This window comes from Astyanax mexicanus, chromosome 2, assembly GCF_023375975.1.
Source record: "Astyanax mexicanus isolate ESR-SI-001 chromosome 2, AstMex3_surface, whole genome shotgun sequence".
NCBI lineage: Eukaryota > Metazoa > Chordata > Actinopteri > Characiformes > Acestrorhamphidae > Astyanax > Astyanax mexicanus.
Window position 1 is genome coordinate 22,532,158 of NC_064409.1, and position 24,410 is coordinate 22,556,567.

General features: G+C 39.2%; 1 protein-coding gene across 1 annotated transcript in view; it reads left to right on the forward strand.

Annotated features, from left to right (window-relative positions):
* cpm (carboxypeptidase M) overlaps positions 1 to 24,410 on the forward strand; it is an 81,284-nt gene that overhangs the window by 16,949 nt on the left and 39,925 nt on the right. The window contains exons 3-4 of the mRNA XM_049473840.1: positions 6,888 to 6,985; positions 19,414 to 19,583. Coding sequence (XP_049329797.1) covers positions 6,888 to 6,985; positions 19,414 to 19,583 — 268 coding nt within the window. The remainder of the gene's footprint in view (positions 1 to 6,887; positions 6,986 to 19,413; positions 19,584 to 24,410) is intronic.

The following is a 24,410-nucleotide window of genomic DNA, read 5'->3' on the forward strand; positions in this document are numbered from 1 at the left end:
TCACCATAGTGCAGTTTCTGTCATTTTAATTGAGTTAAAACAGTTTCTATACACATATAATTGAATTTGATTGCTCTATAATACCCATACTGGCATTACAGCCCAGGTTCTGCTGTTTTAATTGAGTTAAAACAGTTTCTCTGCATTTATAATTAAATTTGACTGTTCTACATGACCCATACTGTGATTACAGCACAGATTGGCTGTTTTAATTGAGTTAGAACAGTTTCTCTACACTTATTATTGAATTAGATTGCTCTATAGTACCCATACTGTCACTACAGCACCGATTCTGCTGTTTTAATTGAGTTAGAATGGTTACTCTGCATTTATCATTTAATTGACTGTTCTACATTATCCCTACTGTCATTACAGCACAGATTCTGCTGTTTTAGTTGAGTTAAAACCGTTTCTCTGCACTTATAATTGGGTTAGCTTGTTCTATGGTACCCATATTGTCACTACAGCACAGATTCTGATGTTTTAATTGAGTTAGAACTGTTTCTCTGCATTTATAATTGAGTTAGAGGGCTCTACGGTACCCATTTTGTCACTACAGCACAGATTCTGCTGTTTTAATTGAGCAAAAAAGTTTCTCTGCATTTATAATTGAATTTGATTGTTCTACAGTACCCATACTGTCACATAGATTCTGCTGTTTTACTTGAGTTATAATGATTTCTCTGCATTTATAATTGAATTGACTGTTCTACAGTACCCCTACTGTCATTACAGCACAGTTTCTGCTGTTTTAATTGCCTTTGATTGTGATGCAGTGCCGATGTTGTCACCATAGTGCAGTTTCTGTAATTTTATTTGAGTTAGAACAGTTGCTCTGCATTTATAATTGGGTTAGATTGTTCTATGGTACCCATACTGTTATTACAGCACATATTTTGCTGGCTTAATTGAGTTAGACCAGTTTCTCTGCACTTATAATTGAGTTAGAGTGCTCTTCAGTACCTATATTGTCACTACGGCACAGTTTGTGCTGTTTTAATTGAATTATATTCCAGTTCCTCTGGCCTTTTTACCCCTGATAGCTGGATAATAAGCCTACGGTGTCAGGTTTCGTATTGGATGTTTTGGTTAACTCGTCTGTGCGGGGTGAGGAGTTCAGAGAATATTTCTCTAAAGCAGGATGGCAGGATTAGCAGTTATATAAGCGGTTGTGGGCTTTGTGCTGGGTGGTGTTTAAGATTACTGGGTGATAAAGACGTTGGTATATCTCAGGTCCAGGTGCTGCTGCCAGTCTGTGGCATTTTGAAACCCACTGGATCAGGTTGCTTTTCTTGGCTCAGCACAAAACCAGTATTGAGAGAACACGTAGTCTGCCAGGCAACCCCTTGTTTTGCTTGCTCTCTCTTTGTACCCCATTACTTCTGTTCCCTCTCTCTCTCTCTCTCTCTCTCTCTCTCTCTCCATCAGCTTCACATGCTAATATGCTGGTGTACCCAGTCGCTCAGCCTCTGGGTGGTCCTCAGTTCGCAAAAGACCCCAGGACTAAAGACTGCTTTAAATAAAAACAGGAAGACGTCTGTCTCGTGATTGGCGTCTGCCCGCACTTTACTTAATTAAAACCTTGGGTGACCTTCGGATTCCACCCGCTCAGCTGATGCTCTGAGGTTCTGAGACTGTTAGCATCTCATTCAGGGGCAGGGCTTTATTTAGACAGTCCACTCTAGGGCTTTTGGAGATTCTTAACTCATTGTCATTGATTTACATTAAACTGAATACAGTAGCGATTAAGGTTAGTGTAGCTTAGTGAAGAACAACACTGCTGCTTTTCCCTGGGCAGAATACAGTTCTGTTCCATGTCTGGTTCAGCACAGAATGGTACATTTTAAAGCAAATAAAGGAACAGATGTATAAAAATGGGGCTTTTCTGGGAGCAGGGGTGCTCAATAATGTTTACAAAAAAGGGGTAATGCTATGTCATCCCTGCTGCCAGAAAGTCACTGTTTTATACAGACTTTTGAGTGAGCGGTGTTTTGAATCAAGTTCTATTATTTCACCAGTGTTTTTGTTTTCTGGCGCTGGATTTTTAATGTTGGATGTATGAAGTCTATGAGGTCAAGGCGAACTATCAGTCGGCTCTGGGGAGCTGAGCTTGGAATCTACGAGCACTATTAAACTGGTGCCAGTCTTAGTGTTGGTGCAGGGGAAGAAATGAGCCAGAAGTCCCACTGAAGCGCTGCAGATTCTTACTGAGATTTTTTCGAGCTAAGTACTGTTTACTGAGATTTTGGGGTTTAGACTAGGGGTGTCACGATTCTCTAAATCCTCGATTCGATTTTATTTCCGATTTTAGGGTCACGATTCAATTCGATTCTCGATTTTTTTTTTCTTTTTCTTTTTTACAGCAGAGAGGCCTATGCCAGTTTTAGATTAGTCTATGATCAGTCACTGGTTTGATTCATCAAATTTACCATATCTTATTTTAAAAGGTGGGCTTGATATAAGTGATGCAAAGTGATACAAGTGTTCTGTAATACACCACATAAAGCACTAATGGTCAAATTTAAATTATACTGGGTCTGAATGCATATAATTGGGACTTGAGTGATGAAGTTGTCGAAAACAATAGTTATCTTTTTCATTAGCGCAGCAAAGTCTACTAGGTTTTGGATGTTGTTGAAAAGTATGAGTACGAGTACATTGACCTGCTGAAACCAGTATCGATATAATGCATCGCTACAAAATAGTGAAAAGCATTTAAACTAACATTTTGAGGACTGAAAGGCACCATATTCTGATAACGACCCCCAAGTTTAACCAAAACGGCCCCAAAAATCCAACTTCCCACTCACCAACCCCAACCCTCAGAATTCAAGATGCTATTAAAAGCAGTGGTATATATTCCTCTTGAGACCTGGACTTTTGCTTGGTGTGCATTTTTTTTTACAAAGTATAAAAACTAACCATGGAATTTGTACAGGAAGTCAAAAATTAATATGTCCTCATATGGGGACAGTAGTTTATTTGAACATTTGTATAAATAAATAATCCTAACCATTTGGGATCAGAATGACTAATTTTAGCTTTCTACAGAAAGTAAATGAACAATTCTCAAACATTGAACTTTATGAAAATATTTACCTGGTCCATATTTCTGTTTGGACTGGCTGTAGAAACTTTTTTAAATTCCATCTAGTTTCCAAATAGTTGAGTGTAAAGTTGTCATGTGATGACAAGATAGTATGGGCAGTGTCTCCATAGAAGGCAAAGGGTCAACGTTTTCAAAAAATAGAATCAGAAATTTTATCTCCCCATATGATGATGCAGGATCTCAAGAGGATAAACTTTAAATGAGTAGTACGCACAGTACTGTCCACTGTCTAACTGTAAACATGTTTTCATGTGTTAGTTATTGGTATTGCCAATAATGCTAACAGTCCTAACCGGCGATTTGCCATAAAAAACTCTGGCTGGAGTGGAATCTCCAAATACACTGGAACCCTGCAGTCTGTGAGACGTGATGTTCAGAATGCGTCCGGATCCTGAGGGAGCAGTTTTAACAGGAAGTGTATGATTCACAGGCGTTCAGCTGCTGGACGTGTTCGAGCAGAGCTGGCCGTGACCCCAGGCTGTGTTTTTTAGTAAAGCTGGAGCAGATTGCTCGGACTCCGGGGCCTCTGGTCTGCGTTAGTCTAATCCCACTGTAACGGCCAGCTGAGGTGACTGGCCCTGAGACCTGGGGTGACTAGAGTTTAATCCAGGAGCCACCTGCCCAGCGGCTCAACTTCATTCACTGACCAGACAGACTCTTAAATTGACTCATGAACACGACTGAAATTACACACCGATCACAAACAAACAGCATGTTTTTACACCACTGATCAAAATCCCATGTTTCTGATTTTCTCAGAATAAATACTGTTTTACATCCTTTACAGAAACCTAGTCTAAAGCGGTAAATTCTAATGCAGGATTATTATTTGTTTAACCAAAAACAGCAAAAGACTGTAGCATAGACAAGGGATTTTTTTTTATTATTTATTTGTGTTTTATTGTAAATCCAACCAAAATATACCTTACTTTTAATGTCCCAGGTCAGCTGTCATACTTGGCATTGTCCCATGTCAGCACTGTTAATGATATCAGTTATTAATTCTGCATTATATGATATATTGTGCATCCAAACAGCATGGAAACATGTTCACATGTAGAAAGTTGAACAGTACTGTATATGTGACTGAGTTATTAAGACACTATTAAATAGAAGTGATAATAAACTGTATAATAATACTACTGCTGTTACTACTGTTACTACTATGTGTCTTGAGTTCTAAACTCACTCAGGATTGCGCTTTATGAGCGCTTCAGTTAAAATGTCCTATTTGAATTTCCAAATTTAGTCCTAATAAAGTCATAATGTTACACCCCCAACTAAAGTCGTAATGGAACACCCCCAACAACTCAGATCCCAAACTCATCCCATCCAAAAGTATTGTACAGAAAACACAGTCCCACTGCTCCACAACTTAATACTGGGGGTTTTATACGTCTCTCTCTAGCCCACACCTGACATGCTTATCTGCTACTGAGAGTCCTATTTAATTGACTGGTTTTCTCCAGGACCAGACACACTGTGTGTGTGTACATTTGCACACCTGTGTCAGCAATGAGTGCATAAACTTAAAGTAGCACAAAGCCTAAATTAGAAATCAAAAAAGTGTATTTAGACACTCAAAAAAATAATAATTTTCTGAATATCACGTTAAATGCTTGTTGTTTTTTTGGAAAATAATAAAAAATAAGCAAATAAACAGTAATTATACTTTATATCTGTGTAAAGATACAGTACTAGTCAAAATGTTTTCTTTATTTCTTTTGTTAATGTTCCACATTGTAGATTAATATTAAGGACATGTAAACAATGAAGGGACACAACAACAAAAAAAATGCCTTCCACAATCTCCTGACCTAACTGTTATTCAGCACCTTCAGGAACTCCTTCAAGAAGCTGAGAAAACTATTCCGGGCGATGTTAACACTGAGAGAATTTGGCTTATTTAACTCTTTTTTATAATTCTGCATGTGTTGCTGCATGTCGTCAATATGAATTTATAATGTAAAAAACACACTGAATGAGAAGAGGTGTGTCCAACAATATTTGCATTTAAGGTCATTTTGGAACGTTTTGATTAGTTCATTCATTGTAATTTTGACAATATTCACAAATCACTGGTAAAATTCTGATTATTTATAAAAGTAAAATAAAGAGACCGGTTAGGTATGCAACATATTGGTGGTCACGTAACTCGATCCAAAAAATACATTGTGTGCTGGGCAAGTCATTTTAACTGTTGGGTTCTGGGTGCTTCATAAACAAAACCTCAGGTATTGGGTTATACACAGCAAACCCATGCACACAATGTGCCTGTGTTTAATGTTACACTCAGTTAAATCCCTCAGTCTGAATCTACAGCATTTCCTCTCTGGATCATCTTGCAGATTTCTTCCTGCTGACACACTGTTCACCCAAACATGCTCCAACTCGCAGAGGAAATGACATGAGTGTGTAAATGTGTGGGAGACCACTCCAGCAGAACGAAAGAACTAGCTGAAACCTCAGTGTATATCAACACAATATCTACATTTAGAGTGTTATTAATATATATATATATATACTGTGGCGTGAGGAGGCGGGGGAACCGTGGGTCCGCCCCACGCCGGAACTCACAGCCATGTCTGTCCCAGCCGGTGTGCATTCAGGACTGATTAAACCGCCAGCTGGGACAGGCATAAAAACTCTGCCTCAGCTCACACTCGAGAGAGACTTTGACTGGGGAGCTGAGGGCTGAGGCTGCACGGACCTTTAACTTAAACTAAAGTTAAACATTTCTACAGACTCTAGAGCCCCATTGGGCTATGTTCTTTTGAGTTGTTTTTGGGTGTGGTGGAGGGCATTTAAAAGCCGAATAAAGGTATGTTTTGAGTTACATTTACTCCCCGTGTCTGTGTTCTCTGTGTGCTTCCTCCTTCCGGGTCACAGTGGTCACGCCCCCCTACCCCAGGGGCCTACCACAATATATATATATATATATATATATATATATATATATATATATATATTCACCCTAATAATAAGAGACTGTAGCTCCTCCTCCTCCTCAGTGTATATCATCACAATACCTACATTTAGAGTGTTATTAATATATATTCACCCTAATAATGAAAAACTGTAGCTCTGCCTCTTCAGTCTATATCATCACAATACCTACATTTAGAGTGTTATTGTATATTTCACCCTAATAATGAGAGACTGTAGCTCCCCCTCCTATATAGTGTATATAAGCACAATACCTACATTTAGAGTGTTATTAATATACATTCACCCTAATAATGAGAGACTGTAGCTCCTCCTCCTCTTCAGTGTATATCATCACTATACCTACATTTAGAGTGTTATTAATATATATTCACCCTAATAATGAGAGACTGTAGCTCCTCCTCCTCCCCCTCCTCAGTGTATATCATCACAATACCTACATTTAGAGTGTTATTAATATATATTTCACCCTAATAATGAGAGACTGTAGCTCTGCAGCCTCAGTTTGAATAACAATACCTACATTTAGAGTGTTACTTAGTTTCTGAGTGACGCTCTGGCTCTGTCATGGTTGAATGGATGAATGAATGATGGAAGAAAAGAGCGAGTGAATGATTGACAGCAGTAAAAAGCCTTTGGCTTGGGTTGCCAGGTGCTCTCCACATTGCACCGAGACATTATTTACTCATCTGAATGAATAGACTGGGAACAGTGAGACAGTAATCATGTGTTGAGCTCAAAGGCGCGCTGACTTTTGTGCAGAAGTGGATGCAGGGGGCGGTTCTGGGGGATCGGGCCACTAAAGCCCCGTCTGTTTGTGTTTGTTTTGCAGGCCGAGAGCTGTGGGTGTTAATTCTAGGTCAGAATCCCAAACAGCATCGCACCGGCATTCCAGAATTCAAATACGTTGGAAACATGCATGGCAACGAGGTGAGTCACACACACACATTTCCAGTTTCCCATTTCCAATTTTCCAGAAGCAGATAAATATCTCAGAATAATGCAGAAATCACATTCACATTCATTGTCCAGATATCCTACAGGTAAGTGCATTGCTTTTTAGCTACCATTGGGACAGGCCAAAAGAATTGGGACACAATAATAGCTCCTGTACCATGACATGTGGCATGTCAGTATACAGTCCCCTCCAAAAGTAGGACAATCCCATTATTTCTTCTGTAGACGGAAAACATTTGTATTTGACATTGAAAGATGGCCACATTTCAGCTTTTATCTCCAGGTATTTAAATCTGGATCTGATACACAGTTCAGAAGATCGCACCTCCTATTTTAACCCACCCATTTTTCTTATGAGCAAAAGTATTAGAACATGTGACTGTCAGGTGTGTTTTGTGGCCCAGGTGTGTCCTGATTATATATACAATAATTATCAAATAATAAACAGCACTCAGAATCAGACTTGGGTTTTGCCTGTTCAGACTGTGCATTTATAGTAACCAACCAATAATAGGAGTAACCAACATGAAAACTAGAGAGCTGTCTATGGTCGAAAAACAAGCAGATATGGAAATAATTACAGTTGTGGTCTGATTAGACAATGGGGGCCCTATCTTACACCCTGAGCATTACATGCCATAACATTACATTACATTTGGCAGAAGCTTTTGTCCAAAGCGACTTACAATAGTGAAGTACAAAATTAATAGAAGTTAAAGATAAAAACATCTTTAGACAGGGCTTAAAAGAGGTCACAGGGAAATAAGGGGATAGAGGAGTGAAGGAGGGGAAGAAGGAAATGAGGTTTGAAGTAGTTAGTGTGTTAGAGGTGTTAGGAGAGTAAGTGCTCTTTGAAGAGCTCTGTCTTCAGAAGTTTATTAAAGATAGCGAGAGATTCTCCTGATCTAGAAGCAATGCATGTCGCAATGCTCAAACAGTCTATTTTCACGCTTTGGGCCTGCATTTTTCATATATCAAAGACTGCTTACAAATATGTCTACACAAATCAGTGTGGTGGTCTGGATGTGAGGTTTGTTCAAGTAAATTTCTGGAATATTGCTATCTTGGCAGTGGAAAACACAGATGCACCACTGAATTGTTTCTTGGCAACGCAGGTGCACCGTGCACGCTCAGTGCCCATACACCCCCTCCCTCGTTAAACACATGGTCACACTCATGGACATGCAGCAGAATACAAATGCAATTTTTTACATTAACAATAAGCTGAAAACAGAGTAAAATAACATTGCTGTTCCCATAAATTGCCTGCTCAAGCATCTTTGCAGCATGAACATGCAGGTCAGTTTCCTCTCCTGAGAAAAGTGCTGTGCAGTTAAAATAGCAATCCGCCAAAGTCAGAGTGCACCTGTCTCTTAAAGGGAATGGCAAATGACTTGCTGATTTATTTCACCCCAAAACACACTCATGATTATTTAAGAGAATTAGTTTGAGCCACACCTGGTGCATTTTTTCTGTCCTCACAATAGCAAAGACATGCTGACATGTCCTAAATCAAGCTCCATGCTGTGTAGTTGACGGCTCGCCGATAGAATGCTAAAATAGGGCCATGGGTTCCTATAAAAAGACTCTAAGACGCTTTTTTTTAGGGTAGTGTACCTCTTTTACACACCTGTAAAAGGGATGACATCATTGATTTGAGAGAAGCAGGATGGTGATTTTAATACCCTACAGAACCTTTATGCCTCCATCTCCAACCTTATCTCATCTTGTATTCAAAGGCTAGAGTCTCTAACAGGCTATTTGGGTCTCCTTTCAACTAAAGTACAGTTTTCCCCAATATACATATTATTTCACTCTTTCAATATTGTATTTACTCTAATATATGATCATCATTACATTTACACAGATAAAGAATCCTTCTAACTATCAACTTCTTGTGGCATTTTTTTTTCTTTCCATGAATGTATGTATACAGGAAATATTTCATTCGTCAGTGTCACAGGGTCTATAGTATGCCCATTTTTGCTGCGTTACCCTAGTCAATTGTGCGTGCATATATGACATCCATTACTCCAGCAAACCATTGTGCTTTTTAATGCTGTTTAGAGCTTCAAACAACAAAAAAAAGATTTTTAAAAATCTGATAAAAAAAAAAGCTCTGAATCCAGTCTCAGTCAGTCAGAGTCAGTGTAGTGTGTGAGTTTGTGGGACTGGGGCTAAGTTTGGACTGGGTGGGTGTGTGTGTGTTTTAGGTTTACTGGCGTGCAAGTGTGTTTTCTGCTGGGTTTGTTTGAAGTGCAGGAGAAAGCAGACACTACCATTAAAAACATCCTGGATTCAGAGAGGAGCTCTGGAGTGTGACCATTAGCAGCTAATCAGTGGAGGGTGTGGGTTTAGGTGCTTTGTCTCTTTGTGTGTGTGTGTGTGTGTGTGTCTGTGCGTGTGTGTGTCCTTGTATTCTTTTAAATGCAGATAATTAAACCAGACACACCCAGGCTTGATTACTACCAGACTGATTGAACCTAAACATCAATTAAATAGAAATTGTCCAGTGATTTGACATAAACATAAATGTCTCAATAATCAGTTTTCTATTCTGTGGTCAAAAGAGAGAAGTTGATATAGTTCTAATGTAATGTTTCAACTGTACAATTAAAAGGAGCCTCTAGCCTGGATGGAATGAATATAGGTTCCTTATAGTTCCATCCTGCAGCACATTTGCCTACAAATGTTGCAGCTGGGCTTGTAGATCCTGCACTATACTCGTAGGTTGTTGAAGCTGTCGTCCTAGCTGCTCCCATAAATGCTGGATTGGTGATAAATCCGGAGACCCGGCAGGACAAGAAAGCATTGTAATCTGGTGGAGACATTCCTGGAAATCCCTTGCTGTGTGTGGGTGAACATTATCCTGCTGAAAAATGCCAGTTTAAAGCAATGCCATGAAGAAAGCAACATGTGTGACCGTAGGAACATTCTGCACATATTGCCGAGCTGTTAGTGTCCCTCATATCACTACTAGAGGCGACTGACTTTCATATCCAATGCTCACCAGATATTTAGTCCCACCAAAAGTTGGGGCAGTGTGTCAGTCCACAGCAAAAGCAGCACTGAAGCACTCTTTGCAAGGAACCCTTTACCTAAACTTGCCAATCATCAGATCCAAAGCAGAACCTGAATTTGTCGTTACAGACGGTGATTCCAATCTGTAGCAATACAAGTTTCTCTCTTTCTCTTTATCAGGCTTTGTGCTTGTATGTGGTAATGATTGCAGTATTACAGAGTGAGTTCCCCTGAATTTTATATAATCTTTATTTAAAATTCCAGGTAAATCAACATTTGGGAATGCGATTTATTTCTGAACAAAACCTTTAATAAATTTCGCTCACCAGCTGATACATTATAAAGTTGTTCTCAGGTTCTATATCACTCCCTACCGTGCATTTCAGATTAAACTGACTGCTAACAATTTTGGTCAGGGGCCATTTGCTTCCCGTTTCCTTTTTTGGAGCGGCCTGTGAGGTTTTTTAGAAATAGAATGCAAGTTGGCCCGCTGTTCAGCAGGTTTTTATAATGTGAGATTCAAAGTTTGAACGCTAGGTGTCAGAAACGGGCCAAAGAGTCTAAAAGCAGCGAGAGTCATGTTGTAGCGCAGAAAAACGGGCCAAAGAGTGTAAAAGCGAAGAGAGTGAGCAGCTGTAGCGCAGAAAAACGGGACATAGAGTCTAAAAGCAGAGAGAGTGCTCAGTTGTAGCGCAAAAAAATGGGCCAAAGAGTCTAAAAGTGGAGAGGGTGCACAGTGGTAGAGCAGAAAAATGGGCCAAAGAGTGTAAAAGTGGAGAGGGTGCGCAGTGGTAGAGCAGAAAAACAGGCCAAAGAGTGTAAAAGTGGAGAGAGTGCGCAGTTGTAGCGCAAAAAAACGGGCCAAAGAGTCTAAAAGTGGAGAGGGTGCGCAGTTCTAGCGCAGAAAAACGGGACAAAGAGTCTAAAAGCGTAGAGAGTAAGCAGTGGTAGAGCAGAAAAACGGGCCAAAGAGTCTAAAAGCGGAGAGAGAGTGCTCAGTGGTAGCGCAGAAAAACGGGACAAAGAGTCTAAAAGTGGAGAGAGTGCGCAGTTGTAGCGCAGAAAAAAACGGGACAAAGAGTCTAAAAGCGTAATAGTTGTTCTCTTAGGGTTGTAGGCACTTATATATGCATGTTTCCTGGCAGTGCCCCCCAGTGATCAAATTTTGGAATGAGGTGATCTCTTTGTTATCCACTTTGTTGGAGCAGGACCTCCCTCTCTCCCCTGCGCTATTTCTCCTTGGGGATGACTCCACTCTTAATTTGCGTATCTCTCAAAGGAAAATAAGAATGGCAGCTGTTACAGCAGCCATAAAATCCATATTAAAATTCCGTTTAGAGGAGAAAATTCTTTTAAAACGTACTTTGTTATATTTTTTTCTTCTGTTTGACATTCTTGTGCTGGAGAGGGCCACTGCCAGATTACATCTAAAGCAGCTACAATCCGATACTGTTAGAAGCGATTCCTTTCATAAAAGATAAGTTATCATGAAATAATCTGATGAATGGGTATTTGTTACGTAGTATTATGTAAGGGTGCTTTTAGTGCTTGTATGTAATTTTTTTATGTAGGTGGATGTATGTGGATGTCTGCTATATATATTTACGGATATTTTACTTATTTGTTTTACTTTTAATGGAGGGGTGTGTGCAAAAAATGCTGGGTTATTCGTAGTGTTTTAATTTTGAGTCTATATGTACCTGTTCTTTGGAAAAAAGGAAAAAAATATATTCACAAAAAAAAAAAAAAATCCAGGTAAATCAATTATCTATTGTTACATGTTCCTCTTACTGTTCCTCTAAACTAAATAAATCATGTGTTGAGTAGCTTTACATGGGACACTTAAACCAACTGTCAACTGGTTGAACTGGTGACACTTGCTCTCACATTAAGCCATAACTAATCTTGTTGTTCTGCTATTTCTGTTTATGTGTCTGGTGCGCTATTGCTATAAATTGCTGTAACTTTTTTGCAATTGGCCACAGCATCCCAAAACTCCTCTGTTGACCATTATTTCACATTTAAAGAACACTGCTTAACAATTACAGCATATGAAGGCCTGTTGACAATCTCTAAATTTAATAATTGTACCAGTTTCAGCTTGAGTCCACATTGTTCGAAGTTTTATTAAATAGTTATAATTATACATATTCTTTTTTTTTTTTGGCAAATCGGTCTTTTTATGTAATATATATGTTTTGTACCTGATCTGTCACTGCAAGTTCTCTACAAAATTCTGTTCTATTCTTTTATTTAAAAACTATAAACAAAAATTGATTTTATATGAAAATATACATGCCTTTTTGGGTATGAAATGTGTTTAATTTTTATATTTATTAATTAATTAGATCTGATGTGGACAACGGGAGAATAGCTTCTTGTGAGTCTTGGATCCTCCCAGATCTTCCTTCCTCTTGATCTGAGGGAGTTTTTAATTGCCACTGTAGCCACATCTCAGAGGTTGTGTCTGTAGAGATGGGGGTATGTCCATTAGAGTGACCGGAATGAGTCTTTAGTTTGCTGTGCTGAAAAGACTTTGGGAGTCTGTCTGTGGAGCAGGACTGGGAAAGCACTCTGCCGCTGAATGAGCTCCTCTGCCTGGTGATGGTGCTGTGCAGAGGATGGTGGACATTGTCCATGATGTTCAGCAACTTGCTGAGGGCTTTAATAGTGTTAGTTAATAATTAGTTAAGACAGCTCTTAAGCAAATACATTTCCAACCTGTGTTCTCTGGAATGATGGCGCTCCATCCAGTGAACATGGGGTGAATGCAATCAAATCCCCACAGCATTGTTGCAAAATACAGTAGAGTTACATTTACTCCAACAAAAGAATAAAACAATGACTAAGCAGGCATCCCAATACCTTGTATTATGCCTCAGATATCAGAAAAAAATATTATTATGCCTCTTCACTGCCACCTAAACCTGTGCCTAAATTAAGGTCCACACAACTAACACTGAACTGTAGAACCGTATGTGTGCCTTAATTAGAAGAAATACATTAAAGCTAATTAGTTAATTAGAATAATTACCATTAGTCTAATCTTGCATAACAAATCCTTCCTTTAATTTACCATCCATTACAGCAGTAGCACTGATCTGCTAAAGCCAGGTGTGTTATTCAATCATTATCGTATACGTTGTTAAACACAATGCACACACAGCTTCGGTAATGATGCGTAAAAGACTGAGAAATGCAGAGCGAAGGGAGGAAGGAAAGGGAAGTTAAAGAATAGAGAGCGAAAAAAGAGAAAAAGAAAGAAATCCATTCACAAGCAGATTGCTGTGGTTTTCTAATTTTATGTGTGGCTATGTAAACAGTACAATCTAATTGTACTAGTATAGAAAAAGCACAAAATAATATAAAATATAATATTTTTACAATACCTTCGACTTTTCTTTGATTGCAGCCAGTATGAACCCAATACATCTAATGTTTTGTCTGCTCAACTAAATTATTTATATATACAGTACATGCAGGGGTTGGACAATGCAACTGAAAATCCTGTCATTTTAATGTGGGAGGATTCATGGCTAAATTTGACCAGTCTGGTGGCCAATCTTCATTTTTGCACATTGCACCAGTAGAAGCAGAATGTGAAGATTAAATTAGCAGGGTAAGAGCACAGTTTTGCTTTAAATATTGCAATGCACACAACATTATGGGTCATGGGTAATGTCAGCAAACCACCAAGAAGGACGAACCACATCCAACAGGATTAACTGTGGACGCTGTAAGAGAAGGCTGTCTGAAAGGGATGTTTGAGTGCTAACCCAGATTGTATCTAAAAAACATAAAACCACGGCTCCCCCAAATCACGACAGAATTCAATGTGCACCTCAACTCTCCTGTTTCCACCAGAACTGTCCGTCGGGACAATACATTATTGTGGTCTAAAACCAGGTGTTTCAGTTTTATTGTCCAACCCCTGTATATTCCTCTGCTACACGCTTCTTTGTAAATGTAGAAATGTAATGATACTCCTTTATAGCACAGAACATCCATTTCTTCCATATTTGAAATAGATTAGAGCTTAACATTTACATCGAGTAGAAGTGTTCAGTTAAAATAATACATGCTTATAAGTCATCTGATATCTGATAATGTTAATACCAGAAGTATTAAGAGCATTGGGTGTAGATAATGTACACAATGCTAAAAGTAACTCTAAAATACCACATGATGAGTCATGAGTTATTTGAGCACCAAAACAAGATGAGACACTTTCAGGAAATACAGTGCTGACAAACATATTCTATCACTATTCCAGGAAAGACTCGCCAAACCTGAAACAGCACAGTGACAACACTGTCAGCTGTAGTACTCTAGGAAAAGGTAGTGGTAGTATAGTAGTAGTATAGTATCATATAATGCAGTATGGAGCACTATACTACTAGAGGAATATATGTTTAGTACTTTATGACAATAGAAAAAAAACATGTAGTACTATGGAATAGGTTTAAAAATATATATTTCAAGTGCAGAAAAACGGGGCAAAAGAGTCTAAAAGTTGCCCTAATTAAAGAGTTTAATATTAAGAGACATCATGAAATTAAACATCAATTTGAAAAATCTTAGTTTAAACAAAACTGTCAAAGATAAAAATAGTTAGTCAAGTAAAATAGTGTGTAAATGAAATAATCAGAAAAAAAAATTATTATATAAAGTGGTATATTTCATTATTTATTTTATTACAGAGTGTGGCCTGAGACTTCAAATATATTTCTCCTTCTGGCCCCCAACAAAAAAAAATTGGACACCCCTGGTTTAGCCCTAAGCAGTTAAATTTTTCCCTGAGCTTTATTCACTGGCAGTCAGCAGTAATTCATGAGACACTTTTAAAGATTTAATATAAGTGTATTAAAATGATTTTTCAGCACTTTTCCACCTAGAGGACTTTCTTGAGGAGAAACTAATTTAAAGACCAGTTTTAAATGCATGAAGCTTACAGAGCGTGAATTAAAGCTGATGGAGGATTTTTAATGCATCTGAACAACACATCCAATGACCTTCCTAATCTCCACATCCACTACAGTATTAATGTGGCTGTGTATCTGAAACAAATAATTAAAAGTAAAAAAAAGCACTTATAATGCTAATATAGGGAAACCTCTTTAAAAGCCTTTGGGACCTATCATACACCCTGCGAAAGGCGCGTCATAATTCTTGTTGCTATCTTACACCCTGTCAATAGTCTAATTTCACGCCTTGGGGACGTGTCATTAAAATAGTGTTGGAGTTTAGGAATATATTAAAGCTGATGGGCATGGTGGTCTGGAAGTGATGTGTGTTCAGGTAAATTTCTGGTGTGTTTCTATCTTGGTGGTGGGAAACACAGGTGCGCCACTGACTGATTAAAACCAGGACAACAGTCAACCGCCCTTAGGGGCTCCGAGTGGTCCAGTGGTTTAAAACACTGCCACTATGAGCGGGAGGTCACAGGTTCGAACCCCCACTTATGCAGCTTTGCCGGTGCTCAGAGGGAGCAAAATCGGCCTTGCTCTCTCCGGGGTTGTAGATGGCGCTCTCTCTAAAGGTGGCGCCATGATTCACGAGGCATCTGTGAGCTGATGTATCGGAACCCAGTTGCTCAGGCAATGATTCATCAGCAGCAGCTCGCAAAAAGGGGTGTTGGAGGAGGCGTGTGCTTGTCCTAAGGTCGCAGGTGCCACTGGTGATGGGGATGCACAAAGGAATGGGACAAATAAATAGCCAAATTGGGAGAAAATGGGGAAAAATCTGAAATAAAATTGCCCAGTCATGTCTGGATCACAAGCCCTGAACACATATAGGGAAACCATGTGGTTTTTTATTTACATTTTGCATACTTTCCTGACTTTTTCTGATTTGGAATTGTACTTTGGTTTATTGTTGATTGTTCAAGTGGGTGGATCACCATAGCCAGATCAAAAGTTCTCTTTGATCTTTTAGAAAGAAGAGTGTAGATGCAGAAGATTCTAGAAATGGATTAAAAACAACCTTAGAACTGTTAGAAATAAGACGTTCCAGTCTTCACTAAATGATTGATTCACTAAATGCGAACATTTAAAACCCACTGACCACCATGACCAGAACAAATCATCATAGCATTTTAGCAAAGAAGATAAATCCTAAAATGTGGAGCAGTAAACTGTTCTCTGCAATGATGGAGCTCCATCCAATATGTATGGAATGAGGTTGGGTGGTGATTATCCAACATCCTGACCTCACTAATACACTCAAATTGTCTCAGCTAGGCTCTAGAATATAGTAGGTTTTAGTAGATTATGGGACAGTAGTGACCGTTACTGTTACAAAACTCAAAGACTGGAAGTAACTGTGAATCAGCAGGTGTCCCAATGCTTAACATAACTTTACATCTAAAAGACTTACTTACCGTTGACTTAAAAACCCACAAATATGCCGCTGAAGCATCTGCATTTCCCTGTAGTCTAGTTAAGCCTGTTAATCTGATCCCCTGAAGACGCAGAGACACTCTGAGCGGGATCTGACGCCTGTAGATGACACTACCATGGAGGACATGATAAGAGAATCAGATAAGACTAAAGGCCTGAAGTTCCTGCTCGATAAGATTCAGCCTGTCAGCTTCCAGCACCAGCTCATACACACACCAAAAAGACACATACAGATACACACACACACACACTACAGACTATACAACCTGTATATCACACACGGACATTAACGAAGTATGAGTAAACATGGCAGAATTGGTACCCATAACACATCTGCACCCTTCAAAGCACAGAAATGCTTACGTTAAAGTCTTTAGATATTACTTGCAGATAACAAACACAACAGAACACACTGTATGTGAAGAATGCAAAGTATGTGTACAAAAGTGTTGGGACACCTGCTCATTTAAGTGAAGCCAAATCAGGTCAAGAAGACTTTTATTGTTATTTCATTGTTGTAAACAGAACAGCACAATTAGGCAAATAAAAAAAAAAACATAAATATCACAGACATTAGACACAGTGAAGCACTGTGTTGGGAATAAGGTGCAGAGATACGTAACATACTAAGAGATACAGATATATGCACTCAGCTTATAGCATGGGTAAGCACAGCAATTACAGAGGTAGAAGTACAGTATATAGTAATTTATATATGTATTTAGTATTTTATCAGTTACAGAGTGGAAGCACCAATAGATTTGTGTGTTTGAGAGAGAGATAGTGTTTATTTTTGTGTGTGTGTGTCTGTGGTAGGGTTTTATTTAGTTCAGACCCTGTGTGTTGAGATGTCTGATGGCCTGAGGGAAGAAGATGTTGCAGAGTCTGGTAGTGATGCTTTTGATTATATGCTTTTGTAAATCAGTGAAAAAAGTCTATGTGAAGAATGGGTGTGGTCATCCACAATGCTGGTTCTGTGATGTAAACGTCTATAAAGGTATCGGAAAGATCTTGATGATCTTCTCAGCTGTCCTCACTATCCACCAAAAGGTCTTTGCGATCTGAGATGTTGAAGTTCCCAAACCAGATGGTAATGCAGGTGCTCAAAATGCTCTCTACAGTCCTCTGTAGAGCATTTCCACAGGAAACAGAAGCACAGCTGGACCTTTAATATGGAATTTAATATAGTATTGAAGGACCAGATTAGGTTCTTTATAGTGTTTTTAATGGGTTCCATGTTCTTATCCCCATACATGTACAGCATTGATGATGACGATTTTACTGTTAGGGGTTAAGTATGGGCACAAATTGGGTTGCACACCACAAATGAAGCCTAAATGGGACCCATGAAACATTGAGGTGGGCTGTAATGATGCAGCCCATTTGGAAAGCCCTACTGGATCCACAAGATAAATGGCTAGGGTGTTCTTCACAGGAGAGCCATTGATGCGCCATTGGGTGTCCACACAGACATGTAGCTATTGTACCTAGAAGAGTGTTGGAAAGAAGAGAAAAATGTCTCTTTGAGGATTTAAAGCCCCTCCCCCTTACCTCAGTGATTGCAGGGTGATTAGAGAGAACAGCTCCTGGGTGTTACCGCTGGCTTTAGCGGGAGAAGATAACAGTAATCATCTGGACTCATCTTATTGTGACACCGCAGACACAAACAGCCGCAAACAGACTGGACAAGACACTCAGAAACTTGAAGATGTTGCTTAAGACACTGTAAAAGGCCTGTACTCTATGATTAGTGCAGCAGGTCTGTCCTGTTCATCATATGCAGTGGTGGTTGCTGCCTATTTGTGGTGAACTAAAGTACTGTGTTGGTTTTGTTGATCTGGTGCATTAACTCTTTCAGACCTGAATCATCTCCAGTGATTGGAAGAAAAAAAAGGAAGAATGCTGTTTTTTGTCTGTAATTGAATTGTTACTGTATAGCAAATACATCAAATTAACTAAAATAATTAATTACTAATTAATTCGTTTTTTTCATTGCATTGGCAGCCTGTGAGAAATATACAATATTTCATATTGACCTTTTTATTTTAAAAAACATCTTCAAACAGTTAAAACTTGATTAAAAAGTGTTCTAAATCACGTTTAATAAAAGAAAATTAGCTGTTACTTTGCCTCAATGGCCCTAGTATTGTTTTTCCAGTGCATTGGGCGGGGCCAATAACTGTTTCATTGGTTTATGAACTTGTTCATTGCTTGGTTTATGGTCTATTCTGATGAAACGACAGCTCTCAAATAGTGTTATACACAACAAAAAAAAATTAAAAAATAAAGAAAATACATGATGTCCATTGTAATGGATGCAGGGTCTGAAAAGATTAAGGGCTTTAGACCCTTAGAAGTATTGAAGTATTAGAAGGATTAAATCCACCTCCCTCTGATCAATAACCTGTTGCTCTTACTACTGATTCATCACTGTGAAGTGAAAACCCGAGCTTAGATTTTGAGAATATTAAAAATCTCTGAAATTGGAAATGTGCATAAGGAAAGAGTGGCACTAACAGAACTAACAGAACCTTCCAACAACACTATATTTTCAATTTACCCTAAACAAAACAAAACATAATCAAACACCTGACATTTCAAACCAACAGAAATGTTTCTCAGAAAACCAAAGCACCCACAGCAAAGTGACACCACGTCTTCCACCTTGCAAACCCCTAAACAGTTGAATAGAAACCACAATAGTTGTACGTAGCAGTATGTAGAATATGTAGCCACACCACAGCAACCACCGATCAAAAACATTAGTTTGTCAGGTACATATATGTCTGTATATTTAATTCATATTTCATAGTTAACCACACCTCATACAAATAATTGTTAATCTATTATATTTTCTGATGCGTATTGAGTAATCATTTAACTTAATAACGACCAGATTCCTGACAGTGTGTGTACTTTTTTCCTTCTCTGTGTGTGTGTGTTTGTGTCTTCATGTGTGTGGGTGTGTGTGTTTGTGTGTAGGTATTAGGGCGTGTCCTGCTGCTACAGTTGATTGATTATCTCACTAAAGACTACCTGAGAGACCCATTAGTGACCCGGCTGCTGAACAGCACCCGCATCCATATCCTCCCCTCGATGAACCCAGACGGCTTTGAATCGTCTGGACGAGACTGCATGTACTCACAGGGCAGGTAAGAGTCTGATTGATTGATTGATTGATTGATTGATTGATTGATTGGTTGGTTGGTTGCTTGGTTGGTTGGTTGGTTGGTTGGTTGGTTGGTTGATTGGTTGGTTGGTTGGGTGGTTGGTTGCTTGGTTGGTTGCCTGGTTGGTTCATTGAGTGAATGATAAAGACCTGGTTGTTTGATTGAATGGTCTGATTGAATGATAGATTGGAACATGATTGAGATACAGATTGCTTGTTGACCAACTGATTGCTTTTGATTGATATATGGACAGATAGCCAGATAGGTAAATAAGTTGCCAAATGAATAGATTGCCAGAGGGTAAGATAGGTGGCCAGCTAGCTAGATATGAAGACAGATACAGTAGATAGCCAGACAGACAGTCAGATATTTAGCTAGTTAGCTAGATAACTAGACAATTATACATATAGCCACTTAACCAGCTTGTCAGATAAATAGACAGACACATAACCAGATAGATAGCTGGATAGCAAGCAAGATAGAGAGACAGCTAGTTTATTATATAGACAGATAGATAACTAGACACATAACCAGATGGCTAGCCAGATAGCTACATAAGCCAGATAACCAGCCACATATCTGGAGAGATCAGAGAAAGCTTGACATATAAGGAGTGATTGATTGACTGATTCATTGCTTTGTGATTGGTTCCTCCAATCACAAATGATTACCATTAACAAAACTCCTCACATAAATAGAGGTTTAACATGAGTCATGACTGTGAAACGTCTCAGAAACAGCCCAAAATATAAACATTCAACACTCCGCTCTGCACGTCCAAATCTACTCCACAAATGTCCTTTCTGTACGTGTGTTTCACATTACTGCTCTGTTTACAGCAGAAAGAGTGACATCATTCACAACCATCAGCAGAAACCCAAAACAGTGGAAAAGCCCTGATTATACACTGATGGATCTTCAAAGCTGTTGTTCCCGCCTGTGGGAATGTGATGATGATAAGAGCATTTATAGAAACACTATGTCTTGATTATACAAGCAGCATCCTCAGGACACAATAGCGCTGTATACAATACAAACATTGTCCCGAGGACATTTCCACTTCTGCGTGAGGGAGTTCAAATCAAGTTCCTTTATAGAACACTGATTTTCCATTAGTTATGAGATAAGAGAGCGGCAGGGGGAGCACTGCACCATCTACAGTTCGCTTGTGTGTTCACAGAGACAATTCAAGCCAAATGCCGCCAGTCACCATCATTACCACCATTACCATTAGACTTCTATGGCGTATTCCCATTACACATGTCACACTGTGGATGGAGGAATGTTAAATACCTGCACAACCCATCTATCTGCACCCACTCTCAGACCCCACTCCAACTCCCATAATTCACCTCACCTTACCATTAGCACACTGACCAGTGTTCAATCAACCTCACTCACAAGATAACACCTAAGCTGTCTTCCGAGGTAACACTTCATATTCAGTTTACATACTGCTGTCTCATGACTTTTGCTTGTGAGTGTATATATCAGGGGTGTCCAAACTATGGCTCGTTTCCTTTTTTGGAGCGGCCCGCGAGGTATTTTAGAAATAGAATGAAAGTTGGCCCGCTGTTAAGCAGGATTTTATAATGTGAGATTCAAAGTTTGAACGCTAGGTGTCAGAAACGGGCCAAAGAGTCTAAAAAGCGGTGAGAGTGACGTTGTAGCGCAGAAAAACGGGCCAAGGAGTCTAAAAACGGAGAGAGTCCTCAGTTGTAGCGCAGAAAAATGTGTCAAAGAGTCTAAAAGCGGAGAGAGTCCTCAGTTGTAGCGCAGAAAAACAGGCCAATGAGTCTTAAAATGGAGAGAGTACGCAGTTGTAGCGCAGAAAAACAGGCCAAAGAGTCTTAAAGCGGCGAGAGTGCACAGTTGTAGCGCAGAAAAACGGGCCAAAGAGTCTAAAAGCAGAGAGAGTGCGCAGTTGTAGCGCAGAAAAACGGGCCAAAGAGTCTAAAAGCAGAGAGAGTGCGCAGTTGTAGCGCAGAAATCAGGCCAAAGAGTCTTAAAGCGGCGAGAGTGCACAGTTGTAGCGCAGAAAAACGGGCCAAAGAGTCTAAAAGCAGAGAGAGTGCGCAGTTGTAGCGCAGAAAAACAGGCCAAAGAGTCTAAAAGCAGAGAGAGTGCAGTTGTAGCACAGAAAAACAAGCCAAAGAGTCTAAAAGAGGAGAGAGTGTTCAGTTGTAGCACAGAAAAACGGGCCAAAGAGTCTAAAAGCGGAGAGAGTGTTCAGTTGTAGCACAGAAAAACAGGCCAAAGAGTCTAAAAGCAGAGAGAGTGCAGTTGTAGCACAGAAAAACAAGCCAAAGAGTCTAAAAGAGGAGAGAGTGTTCAGTTGTAGCACAGAAAAACGGGCCAAAGAGTCTAAAAGCAGAGAGAGTGCGCAGTTGTAGCGCAGAAAAACAGGCCAAAGAGTCTAAAAGCAGAGAGAGTGCACAGTTGTAGCGCAGAAAAACGGGCCAAAGAGTCTAAAAGCGGAGAGAGTGAGCAGTTGTAGCGCAGAAAAACGGGCCAAGGAGTCTAAAAGCGGAGAGAGTGCACAGTTGTAGCGCAGAAAAACAGGCCAAAGAGTCTAAAAGCAGAGAGAGTGCAGTTGTAGCACAGAAAAACAAGCCAAAGAGTCTAAAAGAGGAGAGAGTGTTCAGTTGTAGCACAGAAAAACGGGCCAAAGAGTCTAAAAGCGGAGAGAGTGTTCAGTTGTAGCACAGAAAAACAGGCCAAAGAGTCTAAAAGCGGAGAGAGTACACAGTTGTAGCACAGAAAAACGAGCCAAAGAGTCTAAAAGCGGAGAGAGTGCGCAGTTGTAGCGCAGAAAAACAGGCCAAAGAGTCTAAAAGCGGAGAGAGTGCTCAGTTGTAGCACAGAAAAACGAGCCAAAGAGTCTAAAAGCGGAGAGAGTGCACAGTTGTAGCACAGAAAAACGCGCCAAAGAGTCTAAAAGCGGAGAGGGTGTTTTATTACAGAGGCCGGTGACTTCAAATATATCTCAAATATATTTCTTCTTCTGGCCCCCAACCAAAAAAGTTTGGACACACCTGGTATATATAAATACTGGTCATGCAGTAGTGTGAAAAACTAAACTGCCCAATTCCATTCTTGCAAATGCATCCCCAGATCATTTTGGATCTTCCACCAAGTTTCACAGTGGGTCCATGACATTTAGGCTTGTACACCTCTGCAGGTCTCCATCTAAACATTTGATGGCCAGGTGTTGGAAGTTGAAAATTGGACTCATCAGAGAAGATGATCTTACTCCAGTTCTCTATGGTCTAATTCTTATGATGTTTTGCACACCTTAGCCTGGCTCGTCTTTGGTTCTCATTGAAGCTGTTCTTTCTATGCACTTCACCACAGCTGCCATTTGCCATTCTTTTTATAGGTCACTTGATGTCATTCTGCGCTTGCTGACTGACATTTAAATAAGTTAATGGTCAAACTCCAGACCTGAACCCCTTTGAAAAACCTCTGAATGTAATCATGTAAGATGTAGGTTGGAATTTTTGTGCCAGGAGTGAAATAAAGTCACCCAAAAGCAGTGTGAAAGACTTGTGGGGTGCATGCCAAGATTAATTCCACCAAATATTGATTTCTGTCCTCTTATAACAGTAACATTGTTGTTTCTAAATGAATAAGAACTTGTTTTCTTTGCATTATATAGGGTTTAAAAGCACTGTACCTTTTTCATTATTTTGACATTTCTCCTTTTCTGTGAATAAATGCTCTAAATGACAATATTTGTATTTGTAACTTGGGAGAAATGTTGTCAGTGCTTTATAGAATAAAACCACAATGTTCATTTTACTCAAACAGATCTCAAAACGGATCATTTTGAAGTGGTTTCTTTTTTTTTGTTTCCAGAGCTGTATATACCACCCTTTAACAAGAGCCACTGGAACCAGATTATTGATTATATTTATTGATTTATTTAATCTGGTAGTGGTTTTAATGTTATGGCTGAAAGGTGTAGAGAGTTAGAGCCTCAGATTTGTTCACACACTCACAGAGAAATGTGCAGAAATACTCATGTCTTTTATGAGGTTCAGTTCCTGGTCTCGGCGTTTCGTGGGCCGGTCCCATCCGACCGCTGGAGTCCAGTCTACAGAGCACATCTGCAGGGCCTGAAATAGACAGCAGAGCGTAGGGTTAGAGGACGAGCTGTGAGCTGGATCTAACAGTACACTGGCTAAACCGAGCATTTCATTCTCTACCATTCCAACATCTGGAACATCTCTACTGCACATAAATGTATAAAAATATTCTAATATTATGTTATAATTTTACACACTCACGATTCTCAATGATCAGTAGAAATCTATAACAATAAAAATGGTGTTCCAAAAGATTATTATTAGTATTTCAGAAATGACTCAGCCCACACCTGTATAAATTGTGAAGTGATATCTTCTGAGTGAGACTGAGGTCTGATAGTGGGTGCAGAAGGATGGGCTTTCCTCTAGAAATGGAATGTGTGTGTGAATTAGTGTGTGACTTATTGTGTGTGTTTGTGTGTGTGTGAGGGAGAGAGAGATACTATGAGGTATAAGTCAGCATAAGTTTGGACATACCTACCTGTGAAAAATGTTGTTTTTGTCATTCATTCATTCATTCATTAATTTATACATTTATTCTTTTATTTGTTCGTTCATTTATTTATAACACCATTTATGATTACATTTATTTGTTCACAGCTTATTTTTATTACTTTATATTTAATATAAAAAAAAAATATATATATATTCTTTTATTTGTTTGTTATATATATATATATATATATATATATATATTACATTAAATATAAAGTAATAAAAA